Source organism: Mandrillus leucophaeus, unplaced genomic scaffold (genome assembly GCF_000951045.1).
Source record: "Mandrillus leucophaeus isolate KB7577 unplaced genomic scaffold, Mleu.le_1.0 Scaffold759, whole genome shotgun sequence".
NCBI classification, from domain to species: Eukaryota; Metazoa; Chordata; class Mammalia; order Primates; family Cercopithecidae; genus Mandrillus; species Mandrillus leucophaeus.
The window spans coordinates 609637-626024 of record NW_012108241.1 but is presented as its reverse complement, the minus strand read 5'-3'; the positions used below and the strand labels follow the sequence as shown (position 1 = coordinate 626024).

General features: G+C 35.6%; 1 protein-coding gene across 1 annotated transcript in view; it reads left to right on the top strand.

Moving 5' to 3' along the window:
• The window catches only part of THSD7B (thrombospondin, type I, domain containing 7B), a 649627-nt gene that overhangs the window by 177217 nt on the left and 456022 nt on the right, over positions 1–16388 (top strand). Inside the window, exon 7 of the mRNA XM_011966357.1 lies at positions 16174–16365. Coding sequence (XP_011821747.1) covers positions 16174–16365 — 192 coding nt within the window. The remainder of the gene's footprint in view (positions 1–16173; positions 16366–16388) is intronic.

The following is a 16388-nucleotide window of genomic DNA, read 5'->3' as shown; positions in this document are numbered from 1 at the left end:
GCCACATTTTCTTTATCCAGTCTATCGCTGATGGGCATTTGGGTTGGTTCCAAGTCTTTGTTATTGCGAATAGTTTTGCAGTAAACATACATGTGCATGTGTCTTTACAGTAGAATGATTTATAATCCTTTGGATATATACCCAGTAATGGGATTGCTGGGTTAAATAGTATTTCTGGTTCGAGATCCTTGAGGAATCCCTACACTGTCTTCCATAATGGTTGAACTAATTTACACTCCCACCAACAATATAAAAGCGTTCCTATTTCTCCACATCCTCTCCAGCATCTGTTGTTTCTTGACTTTTTAATGATTGCCATTCTAAATGGCATGAGATGGTATCTCATTGTGGTTTTGATTTGCATTTCTCTAATGACCAGTGATGATGAGCTTTTTTTCATGTTTGTTGACCGCACAAATGTTTTCTTTGAGAAATGTCTGTATTAGGGCTAATATCCAGAGTACAAGCATTTTAACAGAAACTTTTCTCTGCCTATTCTACAAAAGCTGAAGATTCCTGAACAGGTTATATGAGTTCTAAAACTGTGATAATCAATTCTCCCTAGGGGAGGAGTCATTTGAAATAAGTCATTCTGAAATGCAGAAAGGAGCCTGCTGGCCTGGAAAGCTCTGTATGCCCTCAGTCATGGGAAGAAACCTGTTGATCAGGAAGTTAAGACACTATAGTACATTTTAAAATGATGACTGAGCAAAGATGACCACCTAGTAATAGTCTTTATTTTCTTGGAAGACCACTTGAACTTACCTTTAAAGCTTGCAAGAGGGCCAGAGACACATCTTGCAATGATTATGTCAAGACATTGGCCAAGTTTGTTATATTCTTTATTCTCTTAATCTGTGTGAATTAGCTCTTTGACTACTTTGAACAAGTGGAAATGGTTTTTCCAAGTTTTGAATATTTCTTCTCTAAGATACTGAAAGCAATTCATCAAAATAGAAATTATGTATTTCTTAAATAGGTTTTTAGATTAAGTTATGTGATAGGCCCAGAAGTACATAAAGATAGTGAAATTCTATTTGCAGTGTCAGTGTTTCAATATTTTATGAAATTAGCAAAGCTTTATTGTATTTTCTTCCTGGATACTCAATTGAATAAAAGGCATAATGAATAAGAATTCAAAGGCAGAATTTTGTTGAGGGGAAAAATAAATTAGAAACAGTATTGCAGTCATGCTCATATATATTTTATGAATTTCATGCATTCTGTATTTGAAAGTTTGTCAAGATGTGCTTGTGTTTTAAAATATAGATTAACACTGAAAGTTTTAATATTTTTCTGTTTACATACTTACTTCTTTGCACACATAAGTATAAAAATTCTGCCGAAAGCAGTTGTCAGGGTATCCCCCTACACCACATTATAATAACTGAATAGTGAAGAAAATTGAAGAATATTTTCTAAGTTAGAGAAACAATATTGCATTCTGTAACTCTGGGGCTTTTCTTATTTTCAGGCAAATTTTTCACACATGCTCTTCTTCCATCTCTACATCTACATTTGGAAGAGTGGATTGAAATTAGTTTTGGCAGGCTTGAGATTTTAGGTACACTGATGAATAAGGGAAATGAAACAGAACCCCTTTTCCATGTTGTTGAAATTATAGGTATCCTGTCACTGCCTGGCAGTAAACACTGTATGATTACTTCTGAATCTGAAATGGGTGCCCCATGGTGCCCAGATGTCCAAGGATGGATTTGGCATGCTCGGCAAAGATCCATAAGTCAGCTCAGCATTGGCTGGATGTACAAATCCAGGGTTGGTGATTAAACTTTCACAGTTTGTGAAATTTCACAGCGAAAGAAAATGTGGTTTCCTGAGTTTTGGCTGATCTCCACAAACTTGAATAAGAAGTCGCATGAGGCCAGATCTGTAAGCACAGTGATACATCATAGGCTCCAGCTGCTAATGCTAGTGCTCATAGTTTTAAGGATGCTCGAATATCACTGTCTAGGTTAGCTGCCTAGTTGTCTATGGGCAAGTTTGCTCCCGTATCTTCCGAGAGATATATGTAATGCGGATTTAACTCTTGTGATTATTCAACTCTCTTCTCTCTTGGCACTTTCAGTCATTTTTTCTTACATAAATGAGACTCCCTTTTGCACAATTTTCCTTTGGACATAGTCATCCTTCCATCCAGAGTTGTTTCTCAACATCTCCCCCTGAGGAATTGTATACTGATGGATAGTACCCCAAGCAAAAGCAAAATAAAGGTACTGGACAGGTAAACCCACTGCCAAAGCAAGCATACTGACTATCAGATGATGCCTTGCTAAGCTTTGCATAAATGCCATTTCATATACCCATTATTTTTTTACACTCTTCCCTACTTTCTTCCTATGTTGGCATAGTTTTTACAGACTTGACTGTGTCTGCGAGGAATTTATGGAAAATCTAAAGCCATTAATAGAAATTGGTAGACATATGTCATTATTATTACCAACACATAATGAACACTTACTGTGTACCTGCTACTTTAATCTTACCTCATTTAATTATGACATAATTCCTGTGAAGTATTGACAGGAATCATTATTTACATATTTAGGTGAAGAAGCCAATGCAAACTTAGAGATGAAATAACTCACCTAGGGACACCCAACTTAGAATGGCAGGCTAGAATTTAAACTCAGGTCTATCTGCTTGTAAATCCATGCCTTTACCAGTATTCATAGCAGTAGAACCTTGATATATTGATGTTGATACATTTCTAGTCATTTAAAAATTTCCTCAGTTTGTGCTAGCTCTATGGAAACCAAAAACATCTCAGATGCTAAAACATCTGTTCAGCTCAATTATGCTCGTTTCAGTTCAATTAGCATTTATTGACTACTTACTATGAGCCAAGTACTATTCTAGGCACTGGGGATTCAGAAATACATAAGATACATCATTTTCTCTGGCCAACAAGGTGATATAATGGGTTAAAGGCTTAAGACATTATGCAACCCTGAATTTATTGAGCAACTGTTTCCCTCCATTTGTTATGTCTCAGGAAGAAATGCCTATGTACAAATAACCTAATAAGTGCAGTTTAATTGCCTAGAAAAATTAGAAAATTATTCTTTTAATCAATAGGCCAGTTAGAATAAGATAAATGATCAGAAATATCTAATATTCTTAAATTGCTTCCAAATAAACTATGCTTTGCAGGCAATAATTATCAATATAATTATTAATGATATAATTACAATTTGACCTCTTAAGTAAACATCCGATAAAATCATACTTATTTCATGGGCATGTATCTTTTTTATTTTAATGCAGAGGAGAAAAGAGTACCTGTATTTCATATGTCTGTATTCTTCATCTTTTTTTAGTCTGAGCATACAAGTTGACTTAAATGTCACTATCACTCTGAAGTGTTAAGGATAATTTGACAATGATATGAAGTGATGTTTGGATTTTTGAAACATTTGCTTAAGTTCACTCCTTGTGTTTTGAAATATCTCAGCACATATTTTATTTATATTTAAATATATCTTAAGTGAAAGTGCTGGTTTCCTTCTGAATTATTAGAGATTGGCTAGAAGCATGGCAGTGCCAAATTGATTGTTGTAATAACTGGTAGGTGACTTTAGGGAAGATAGACAAAGTAAGGGTTTATTCTTCTTTAGAATTCATTCAATTGCATAAAGGCGTAAATATCAGTCTTAAGACAATACTAGAAGATTGTGCTACATAAAAAATAATTACAGTAGAAATCTATATATTCATGATATATGCATATCATTAATTTGGTGTTATTGTTTACATAAATTTCCAACTGATATCAGCTTGCCTTGAGTAAGAACTTTGGGATTATCCCTTCAGAATTTATTCTTTCCCCATTCTGTTTTTCTGATTATTATCTTTCTAATATTCATGTGAAGATCTTAGTTTTTACAGCTGGCTAGTTTTACTAAAGACTGAACTAAACTTTTAATGGCTGTTTTCTCTTTGGAGCACAAAAAATTCTGATGGGTGCGAAACCTATTCTAAGTCTTAGCTTCTATGCTGCTTTGTCTGCAGTATTGTAATACTGTATCTCAACTGAATTCATGAAAAAAAATAGAAAAGTGGGACACATTCATTATTTTAAGGTCTTAATTAGGTTGCAAGATTTTCATGAGAAAAATATACAGCATGATCCTCCCCTAGTTCACCACTGCAAATTTTCAATGTAGTTATGTGGTTTGTTGTTTTATTATACTTCTTCAATATAGTACAAAACTAGTCATTAGACCCCTGCCATGTTCTGCAAAATTGAATAGGAACAGTTTAATAGCCAGGGAATCAGGCATGGGAAAAGACATCAAGAATGCCTTTTAAAGGGAAACACTATGGTTATCCTCTGAGAATTACATAGTCAGTGAGATTTGCCTGCCTTAAACTGTTCTGTTTCTGTAGATTTGTTTTCCCCAGTACAAAAATTCTTAGATGTTTGATGAGCTCTACAAATTTTTCATAAATTCCAAAATGTACAGGATCCAAAGACAAGAACTGGCAATATCATGGTTGCTATAGTAACAGGCATATGATTCAGACAAAAACAGAAGAGGTTACCAACCAACTCAAGAAAAAGGCAAGCTCATCTTGCTTTTTGCGTACTTTTTTCAAAGTCAAGCTTCCTAGAGGCCTGAGCTGAAAAATGTGTTAGAGTGAAAATAGTTTGCCATAGTCTGTAACTTTCAATATGTTATGATCACAATTATATCATAAAAACTATTAGGAGCAAATACTGTAAAAGCAAAAGATTGCTTATACATTAAGTAGACTAACCATCTTTCCCTTTACTTCTCATTTACTTCTTCATCCAAAATTTATTGAGACCTACTATGTGGCTGACATTGTGCCAGATGTTTTCGCAGTGTTATAAAAGACAAATCTCACCTTCATCATGGTGCATTATTCTCAATGGCTACTAAATAATTTTTAGCCACAAGGTAATTTTCATGGCATCATACAGGTTATCAGGATGTTATAGTGCTAGACTCTCAGTTGTTACTTCAGTAAACATTCACTGTGGAAAAATTGTGCTATAGAACTGTAGGTGAAAACTAGTGTTGGTGTTGTATACTAGGACACACTGGTTGGAGAATTCACTCTATCCAAAATTATAAAATTATAGGTCCTAATATAGAAGTTTCAACTCTCTTTTTTGTGTGTATGCATAGAGCAATGTATTTTCTGTTCCTTCCTGAAAATTTGTATTTTTAAATGCAAACTGAATATAGCAGCAAAGCACAATCTATACAGGAAAAAGTTAATAAGATGACTTCAGCAAAATTAAAACTTTTTCTCTGCAGAAGACAGTGTTAAGAAAATGAAAAAAAAAAAGATTGTAAAAAGAAATTTTCAAATCACATGTGTGACAAATAATTTCTTTCTAGAATATATAAGGAACTTACAAAACTCAACAATAAAAAAAAAACTCAATTAAAAAAATAAGCCAAAGGTTTGGAAAGACTCTTCACCAAAGATATACAGATGACAAATAAGCACATGAAAAGATGCATCATTAGTCAATAGGAAAATGCAAATTAAAAATACAGTTTAATAACACTACACACCTATAAGAATGACAACAATTCAATAAAGAACAGAAAGAAACTGGTTATACCAAAGTGCTATTAAGGGTGTAGAACAGTTAGAGCAATGTAGAACTCTCATACATTTCACCCTTGATTATTTTACTCAAGAGAAATGAAAACTTGTAGTCACACAAAATCTTACATAGCAGCTTTATTCACAATCACCAAAACCTGGAAACAACCCAAAAGTCTTTAAGCAGGAGAATGGATAAACAAAACCTGCTACATCCATACATGCAATGCTCTTCAGCAACCCAAAAAGAATGGCTGATTCATAGAGACAGTAACATGGATGAACCTAAAATGCACTTTGCTATGTGAAAGAAGTAAGACCTCAAAGGATACATACTGTATCATTTTTTATATATATGACATTCTGGGGGAGGAGGGAAGCAAAACTATAGGGACAATGCCTTATCAGTTGTTCCCAAAAGTTAGAACTGATGGGAAAGTATTGACTGCAGGGGGACCCCATAAGGGAACTTTTTAGTGGTGATAGAACTGTCCTGCCTCGTGATTTTGGTGATAGATACAAGACTGTGCATTTGCCAGAACCCATAGAACTATACAACTACAAAGAGTGAATTTTATTGAATGTACATTAAAAAGCTATGTGTGATGATAAATAATGGAAATAATGGGAAAAAAGCAAATGTGCAACTTTTTCTACTAAGAACTTTAATGAAGTTTATGTTTTTTGACTTTGTTTTTCCATTTCAAGAAATCTATTCTTAGGAAAGTAATCAACGTGTTATGGTCAAGAATATTTTTGGGGTGTTATTTATCACAGAGAAATTGAAAACATCTTAATTGTGCAATTATAGTGAGGTAGTTAAATAAATTACCATACATTTCCCATGTACAGACATTAAAGTTATGTTTCTGAAGGTTAATTACGGAGATAAATGATTATTGTTTAGTGATGTGTTACCAGTTTATTGACTTACCCAGTCTAACTTAAAAGTTTTTATTATTTAACTATTTAAGAAACTTCTAGATAACTTGAAGTACTTTGTAAAGGTATACCTCATATTGAAGCTGGTCCAGATTCTTTTCTGCAGAGCTAGCTAGACAGCTAAATGAAATGAGTAATATTATTTCTGACTTTATAATCCTTTCAGTTCCTCTTATACTTTTCTAGCTAAGACAAAATTAGGATGGAGAAGAGACATAGTATCTTTAATTAAAATCATTTTTCTATTTGGAATGTCCTCTATCCCCTTTTTTTTTTTGAGACAGAGTCTTGCTCTGTTGCCCAGGCTGGAGTGCAGTGGTCGGATCTCCACTCACTGCAAGCTCTGCCTCCCGGGTTTACGCCATTCTCCTGCCTCAGCCTCCCAAGTAGCTGGGACTACAGGCGCCCGCCACCTCGCCCGGCTAGTTTTTTGTACTTTTTAGTAGAGACGGGATTTCACCGGGTTAACCAGGATGGTCTCGATCTCCTGACCTCGTGATCCTCCCATCTCGGCCTCCCAAAGTGCTGGGATTACAGGCTTGAGCCACCACGCCCGGCCTTTTATCCCCATTTTTACCAATAATAAGAAAACCACATTATGTATAAATAGTGTTTACAATTTTCTAAATGTTATTTTCTATTGCCCTCTTTGATCCATCATCAAACCCAATAATATAATCAGAAATGTTAGTACTGCCCTTCCCTCCACTTATGGCAGGTATCTTAGGCCTAATAAGCTTAATAATTTTCCAACGTTATATTTTGATAAGTGTCAAAAGCAGAACTGAAATCTAGACGTCCCAACTACTCCTCAACTATTCTATCCATTATAATGCACTGTTTACTTGCTGCAATATTTTCCTTTTGAAGAAGCATTTTCTACATTACAGAGCTCACTTATTCATTTTATTCTTTTTTTCTGGATTCATCTGCTGAAAATTATACAGAATTTTTCTGTAAAACTCTCATGAGAAATAAGCTTTCCACATTAAGTAGATGTCATCAGATCATATTTTGAGATGTTGCAGTCTGCTTTTTTCTTGTACACCTTCATGGGCAAGAAACCCTCCCCCTGTTGATTTCTGAGGCATGCACTGGAAAAATTGGGATAATTATACCTCAAATACAAACATACAGACGAGAGTTAGTGCACAAAATGGAGCTCACATCAGAGACAATAAGTCCGGAAGTCAGTAATTCATATGCAAGAGCCAGGCGTATAGAACAGTGCTTGGTAAATCCCACATAGCTCCCTTCAAATATCATAAAGGAAGGCCAAAGGACTAGAGTGTAGAGTGTTAGCATAAGCCTGGATCCCACATTGCTGGCTTCCTGGGTCAGAAATGAGGAGCCTGGGGAGGATGTGGAGAAGACAGTAGATGGTGAGAGTCCCTGGCCCCTCTCATTCTGTGGATGAAATGCTGGGCTGAGGAAATGACAACTATGGAAATTTCAGATAGTTTAAAAGGAAACTGAAAGCAGAGAAAATGGTTCCCTGTGTTTAGGCACAGAGTGGGCCTGAGCTACCTGCTACCCACCCTCCAAATCAGGTCCCCGAGGCCTGTTTATCATGTGAGGATGGTCCTGAAATTCCCGAATGCCCCTGTGTGGACTGTGGAAATGTTGGCTACTCCAGGAAACTAGGACTTGCTTGGAGTCAGGTGTAGGTGGCTGTGAAGTATGTGGACCAGAAGATAGGAAAACCGTGTCATGGACCCTAGAAATTCACAGTGGCTGCAGGTGCACTTTCAAGACTAGGTAATAATACACAAAGACCAATTTGATGGCAGTAACTCAGTTGGAGAACCAACAAAATTCACACAATAGTGTCCAACATTGTTACATACATGTTTCTCTGACCCTTGACTGCTGCCCAGAGAAAATGAGAAAAGAGACAGAAGAGAAACATTGAAAACCTGAGATTGAGTTAACTCTGAAATACCAAGTTTTACCATCCAGTGCTAAGTTACTTTAAATGGATACCTTCTTACCCTGTTCTCATCCACCCTGACTACCAAACTGAAAGGTTTATCAACAAGTTGGCGTTATTTTTAGGAACAACAACAACAACAACAACAAAGTTTTTTCCTGCATTTTAGTTACAGTAATTTTCAAACTCTTTACACAAATATAAAATAGTGATTGCTTCCTCCTGGAATGTGTGACTGGACCGCCTCAATGTAACATTTCAGCACTGATGTGATTTGGATTTGTGACTCTACCCAACTCTACTCAATTCTCATGTTGAACTGTAATCTCGAATATTGGAAAGAGGGGTCTGATGTGAGGTGACTGGAACATGGAGGCGGATATCCCTCTTGCTATTCTCTTGACAGGGAGTTCTCATGTGATCTGTTTGTTTAAAAGTGTGCAGTATCCCCCAACCCCTACTTCCTCCTAACTCGGCCCTGTAAGGTGTGACTGCTCCCTCTTCTGCCATGATGTAAGTTTCCTGAGGCCTCTCCAGCCATGCTTCCTGTACAGCCTGTAGAACCATGAGCCAATTTAACCTCTTTCCTTTATAAATTACCCAGACAGTTCTTTATAACAGTGTGAGAATGAACTAACACAACCACTAAGATGTTTTGTTAGATTTTTGCTTGATTTGGTGTTTTTGAGCAACTACAGTTTGCTCCTAAATCACAAGAGTCTGTTTCTGCTCTTTGGCATCTCCTCTCACCTTGAGTAACACATAGTACGCTATTCATGTACTAAAGGTGTGATCATACTTACACTTCACTGACTTTCCACTGGATTGATCCTTCTGTAGCCAGGTACATACGTTGTCCTGAGAGAGAATAGAACGCTTGAGTATCAGTAGAGCATCATGATTAAGAAACATACTCTGACTGGGTTGTCCATGTCCAGATTCAAGCTCCAAATTCTACTTGTCCAAATTCTACTTGTCTTTGTTTCTACACAGAATATTTAACTTACCCAAGACACAGTGCCTTTATTAATAAAGATAGTTCCCACAAAGGACTATTGTGAAATTTAAATGAATTAATATAGATGATTTACTTGGAGCAGAAACTGACATCTATTAAGTACTATGCATGTGTTTACTGATATTAATGCTTTGAGGGTTAAATAAACTAATACTTGTAGAACGTAACAGTATGTTTCTGGGTACATCCTAGGTGATCAAATTGTTAGCTACTATTGTTGTATTATTGTATGTTGAAGAACTTTGTATACCTACCCAGTTAGGTTTTTGAACCAACCGGTTCCCTTGCCCCCGGGTTGCCTTTTTGGTTACTTCTTGGCTTTTTTATTCTTTTTTTTTTTGAATTCTTTTTTTTTTTTTTTTTTTTTTGTTTTTTTTTTTTTTTTCAGTTTTTTTTTTTTTATTTTTTTTTTTGGTTTTTCTTCCCTTTTTCTTTTTGCCTTTGCTGTATGTTCTCTTTCTTTACTTCTGTCAGCTCTTAGAACTTCGTTGTTTTTCACTTTGTGAGCATCTTTACATCATTATTACATTTTTTGTCTGTGTTTGTGTAATTTAGCTCACCATACATTGTACAGTTTTTGCTGAATCTCCCTACTTGAGTCTTTACTTATGTGGCCTTGTATTCTATCACTTCCTCCATCTCTTCATTCTGAACTCTCTTTCATCTACTTATCTTTTCTATGTTTGAAAAGCATTGTATAATTCCACCCCATGCCATGATGCAGTTCCAAAATAATCAAGGTGCCCACTCTTCTGGGCTTGCTCCCCCCATGCTAGATTTACTGATGAGCTGATAATGAATTGTGTAGAGTCCCTTATTCATGGTTTGGTATTATCTGAAAGTAATGTAAAGAGAAAGATACATGTGAGATATGAACCAGAAAGCAACACGACCCCTAATGGATAAGAACTGAGCTTATTACATATTGCAGATCTGCTTTCCAAACCCAGCTCAGACACTGGCTGTGTAAGGAAAAAACTTTGAGCAAGTTTTTTAACTTCTTCATGCCTCAGGTGTAACAATAGTGCCAAGCTAATGATATTAATATGAATATTCAGTGAAATACTGCATGTGATGTGGTTAGCTAGAGTTTAATCCACTCTCAGCTTTCCCAAATATCAGATGCTGTTGTTATTTTATTGCAGTTGTTGATGTTGTTTTTGTTACTATAATATTTGACATCAAGTTTCTTTATGTATCTTCTTATATGTGTGAGCTAAATAGACAAATATGCTTCCAATTCTGAAACTAGCAAGAGGAGACATTAACTGTGTTGTTGGCAATATTAGGATATTGTAAATAGCTTCTGTTTTGCCCTTAGCTTTTGTTCCATATTTTATTGGTTATGAGTATAAACATTTCCTTAGCTGGTTAGGGTCTCAATCCAGAAGTGGCCAGGGGCTACTTGCTTTTGAGGACATAATATTTAGATTTTAAAAATGGAATTAAATGCATGTGAGTTCCACTAAATTTGCTACGTACTGTCTGTTGATATCTTACTGAGCTGTGGGCAACCATTTAATCAAGGTTTATTGGCATTCTTTTCTTAGATTTAAATAGGACATAAAATTTTATGACATGTAGAGTATTTTCGATAACTGTTTCGTTATTTTCCATAGTGTAATAGCATACAAGAGGAAATATCAATACAGTACCCAGTATACATTATTTTTGGACGAGTAAGATAGTTTGAAGTTTGTATCATAACAAAGTGTTGGTCTACTTTTCAAATTACACTGTGGATTCATGGTTTTCTAGGTTTTTTTATTTTCTTTGTCTTTCTATTTTGTTCATATCTTTATTTTTTCTTTCTCTCTTTGGACACCTGTACTCTTGGGTCAGAAACTAAGAATTATAGACTATGCTGTTTGTTTATTTTTATAAAATATACATGCTATTTATATTTTATTTTTAATTGATATATACATTTGAACTGAAAAAAGAAACATTCTTAAGTGATCTTGAGTATATTTATGTGTTAGGAATCTTTGTCGTGTCCAAGTGCTTTTGATTCTGCTGAGAATGGGCAGGTATTAGAAGAGTAGTGTGAACTGTCGCCAGGGCCTATTCCTGTGGATATCTATGCCACAGCCCCCAGAATCACCAGCCAGCAAAATTGAGTGATAAATGTGACTCCAGAATTCCACTCCTAGATGTATATCCCAAATAAGTAGAAACAGGTATTCAAACAAGTATATGCACATGCATATTCATAGCAGTAGTATTCATAGTAACCAAAATATGGTAACAGCCCAAATGTCCATCAACAGATGAATAAACACGTTTCAGTATATACATACAATGGAATATTGTTCATTCATAAAATGGAATGAAGTTCTGAAACATGCTGTAAGGTGAATGTGCCACCAAAATATTATGCTTAAAGAAGCCAGATGCAAAACATCACAAGCATATATAAAATATTCAGAATAAATAAATCCATAGAGACAAAAAGAATGTAAATTGGCAGTTTCCAGAGGCTGCGGGGAAGAGGTAACAGAAACTGCTCAATGTATATGGGGCTTTGCTTTTGAGTGATTAAAATATTTTGTAACTATTGTGAATGTGCTAAATGGCGCTGAAATGTTTACTTTAAAACAGTTAATTTTATGTTATGTGAATTTCATCACATTAAATTATTTTTCAAAATCCCAAGTGATACGGTCAAAGCAGCACCATGTTCCTTTTTCCCAGAATCGTAACTGGTTTAAATAAGTCTATTCCACGAGGAGAGAACAGGGAGTTTGCTGTTATTGATCCCTGGGAGCCTGGTGAATGCTGGGAATAGTTGTATAGAGTCTTTTTGAAAGATGGATTCAATTTCCCTCTTAAATACATTCCATTTTATTATGACATTAGATTATCTGAGCTTGTGAAATTCACTTTTAATGGCTAAGCTTTTGAACTATGTGGGGCTTTATTTTCCATGCTTGCCTGAGATTTCCGTGGTCTCATTGATCGATCCAAGAAAATAAAAACAGGAAAGCATAAATGTTCCTCTTCTGAGATGGGTTCTCTCTGCACAATGGGAAGATAATTATACCAATGTATATGGGCAGATGAAGTTATTTAGGCTCAAGTGCTTTATTTTTGGCTCTTAGATGGTTTAGATTAGCCAACCATGTCAATAAAAGGATCCGTATAATTCTAAGGTTTTAAATATTTTATGTAAACCAATCTGTGAAACTGTTGTCATTTGTACACAAATATGAATAGTAAAGCAAGTGCTTTCCATGACTGTGACATAAATATCTAGATTTCAGATGAAGACCATTTGGTTTTTTTTTTTGTGGTATATGTCTTTGCAAAGACATTTTTTAAGGTTCTCGTATATTGAGAGCTCACCATGTGTTAGATACCTTGATATGTATGTTGAATAAATGAATTCTAATCCTTAGAATACCTCTAAAAGGTAAATGTTATTATTTTATTCCTACAAGTGAAATAATTGATGTTCAAAAATGTTAAGTGATATCCTTAAGTGAGTAAATGTTGGTAGCTACAATTCACCTTAATACACTTCATTGAGTCTGGCTAGACACATTGCAGCTTAGACACCATTGTGCAGTTTTTTTTGTTTGTTTGTTTTTTCAAGATTTCTTTTAAAATAACTCCCACAGGAATTACAGGATGCTTATGACTATTGGTTTGACTTCCCTGAAGTTCTGATCTATTTGTTCACTTTTCTGAATTAGCCCATATAGCCAAACTATCAAAAGGTTGGTGTTGGTGGGAGTATTGACATTAAAGTTCACTGAGGAAATAGGTGTATCAGCTTATAAAAAGTCTGAGATTTTAAAAAGTATTTGAGGGCCTGAAGTGAATACTGAGAACACTAAACGTAATAACAGGGAGGATGGTAAATTTTGGGTCACGGGAAACCTGAGTAACTGGGAACTTAAGGAAGGCAGAAATATAATAAAACTTATGTTTCTGTCTAGATCAGTTGGAATTTGATGTCAAATAACTCCTCCAAGATAGGCTTTCTCTTTTCATGACACACCTTCAGTATTAACTATCTTCCAGATACCTCATATTTTCCTACGTAACCTTTGCTGATCCTTCCAACGCCTGAAATACCGTCCATCCTTGCCACAAGTTCTCAGCCTTTTTATTTCCCTTATGGGAGGGAACCATGCCAATCCCCTGAATCACTAAAATATTTTACGTTTGAATCACACAGTTGCAACTTGACATTTACTTTTGGGCTTGGTTTTACTTTTATGTGTTAATAGCTCATCTTCATCATTAATCATGAGCTCTAGAAAGATAAGTAACAGTCAACCCATCTATTTTTATCCCATCATATGTCTTGGACATAGTATTTACTCATCAAATAGTAGTTGACAGTTTTATAGTTCTTTAATGTAGAGTTTTCTCAAAGCATACTCATAAAAGTACCATTTCTGAAAGAAAGAGACAGATGCTCTTCAAAAAGTATGGCCCCTGATCAAATACAGATGAAAAGCACTATATCTCATTTCCCTTCTAGGAAACTTACAATATATATTGGCATTTTCAACACTGAGAAGTTTTTCAGCAATGAAACCAATGTTACTATTTTTAACCCAACATTCCCCACCTTTCCCCTTACTTTTATTCATAAAACCCATAAACAAATATCTTGTTCCTCAAAATGTTTATTGCAAGACATAGCTTTAAAATATTTTGTGTATAGATTATGTTAATAATATTCACAAGTATGGAAATTAAATTTTGATTAGATGTAGGTTGGGCCTTTTGTTTGGACTGCGTGCTTCTATACTTGGGAAAGTGTTGTATTGGGGGTGTGTGTGTGTGTTTGTGTGTGTGTGTGTGTGTGTTACACACAGTGTGGACTCAACCTGGAAATAGATTGAGACTGAAGAGAGAATTATTGGAACTGGTCTTTCAGCTTGATTATCTGCTAGAACCTCTATTACTTCTCATGATATGCTTGAAAAGCTTTATTTGTACCTCAAGGGCAATGATCCTGGTCTCATTTACAAATATGAATACAGATATTAGCTGTGCACTATCTTCTCCTTCAGGCAGTCTTGCTGACTGTCAGCTTGTTTTATTTACTTCCTCAGAAAAAGAATATCCATCTCCTTGGAATTAGACACAGCATGGTTAATGGGAGATGCAGAAGTTTTAGATTCAGAGAGTTCGGGTTTGCTCCCCAGCTCAGGCCCGTGTAAGCATGAGCAAAGTTTCCTCTCTGAGCCTCTGCTCTGAGCCCTCATCTATGAGATGAGATGGATCACACTTGCCATTCAGAGTTTCTTGTGAGGACTCAATAACATATGCAAAGCCTGAGTGATATATGCAAAACACAGTGCCTGGCACAAGGAGATGTTTCAATAAATACTAGTCCCCTTCGCATTTATTTTTTTGTTTCAGCCAGATCATGACAAGAGAATTTCAAAGCCATGAAGTCATACAAACAAAACTGTCTCTCTCGTATAGTTGCCATTTCACATTTTATGTTGTTATTTCAAACAATAAATGATGTCACTATTCTTTGTGTCCTCTGTTTTTATGAGGAGACTGTGAATGAGGGGAATAGTAAGAGTTGAGTTATTATCTATAAAAGAGGAATATTTGAATTCTAATAATATCAAATAAATAACCTGAGAGTTTTAAGAAGCCATTGTAGTCATTGAGATATTTTTCCGTTACTTAGAAATTATCCTTTTAGTCCTAACATCTGTTAATTATAAAACTCCATTATTTTATAGTTTCTGAAAAATCATGTTCTATGATATGGTATCAAAGGATTGTAAATAGTATTTATAGAAAGGCACTGAGGCAATAGCAAAATTGAGGATCCTTGACAACTGGTGTGTTTGTGCAGTATTTTTGAGTATAGTTATTTTTGGTTTAGCAATGCATTAGATTATTCAAGGGGGAATAGTAAATGTATTAGGGAGAACTTCAGACTGGCTGTCAACTTTATGTCAACTTGTTAACATAACTTTAGCCACAGGTCCAGTTTCATGTTAGTTTTGGATAATTTACCGCCATGAAAAAGGAGAACAAAAGAGACATTATGTGATAATCTTGCATAAGGTTGCATATTTGGAGGTGAATGTACCCAAAAGAAAGCTAGAATTATAAAATTCCTTTTAATTTAGTAGAAGGCTCAACATAAATTGTGGTTTTCAGGTGAACGGACGGCTCTGACTTCCGTTTTGAAGAAAAGCATATACTTGTTATATATGGTTGTCCGTAACACATCTACCACATGAGTCTTCAGCCATCCATGGCTCGATTGTTTCTGAAAGAAGTCAACTTTGTCTCTATGAAGGATTACAAATGGGAGTTTTGCTGCAGTCTCTACCTTTCTAAATGCCAAATTATCTCCTGGCAGTTTTTTCTGATGTAAAGATTGTGAATGGCTGAAGAAACTGTCTTCAGCCATTTGGAAATAATGAAATTGGATTGTCTGACTCATCCAAGAGTCTATGGATGCGTGTATGTCTGGTCTTCCTGCCAGGGGATAGCACATTGTCAGGTATTATTTCAGAGTTTAAGGAGGGGCTCTCTTCTCCAAACTTTAACAGATATTTCTGGATTCTTTTTTTTTTTTTTTGGTAGTTTAAACTGAAGTAATAGATAAAGCAGTGAGCCTAACTGTTCCTTGGACTGGCCTTGATTGTGCATTAATCACCAACTGTCTTGATCTTGTTGATTGTAGGGGAAGAGGTATCAGGGAGTCTTTGCCCAGTACCACCTCCTCCTGAGAGGAAGGCTTGTGAAATTCCCTGCCGAATGGACTGTGTGGTGAGCGAGTGGACGGAGTGGTCATCCTGTTCCCAGTCCTGTTCAAATAAAAACTCAGATGGGAAACAGACCAGGTCAAGAACTATCCTGGCACTGGCTGGGGAAGGTGAGTAACAGAAAATGTTTTCA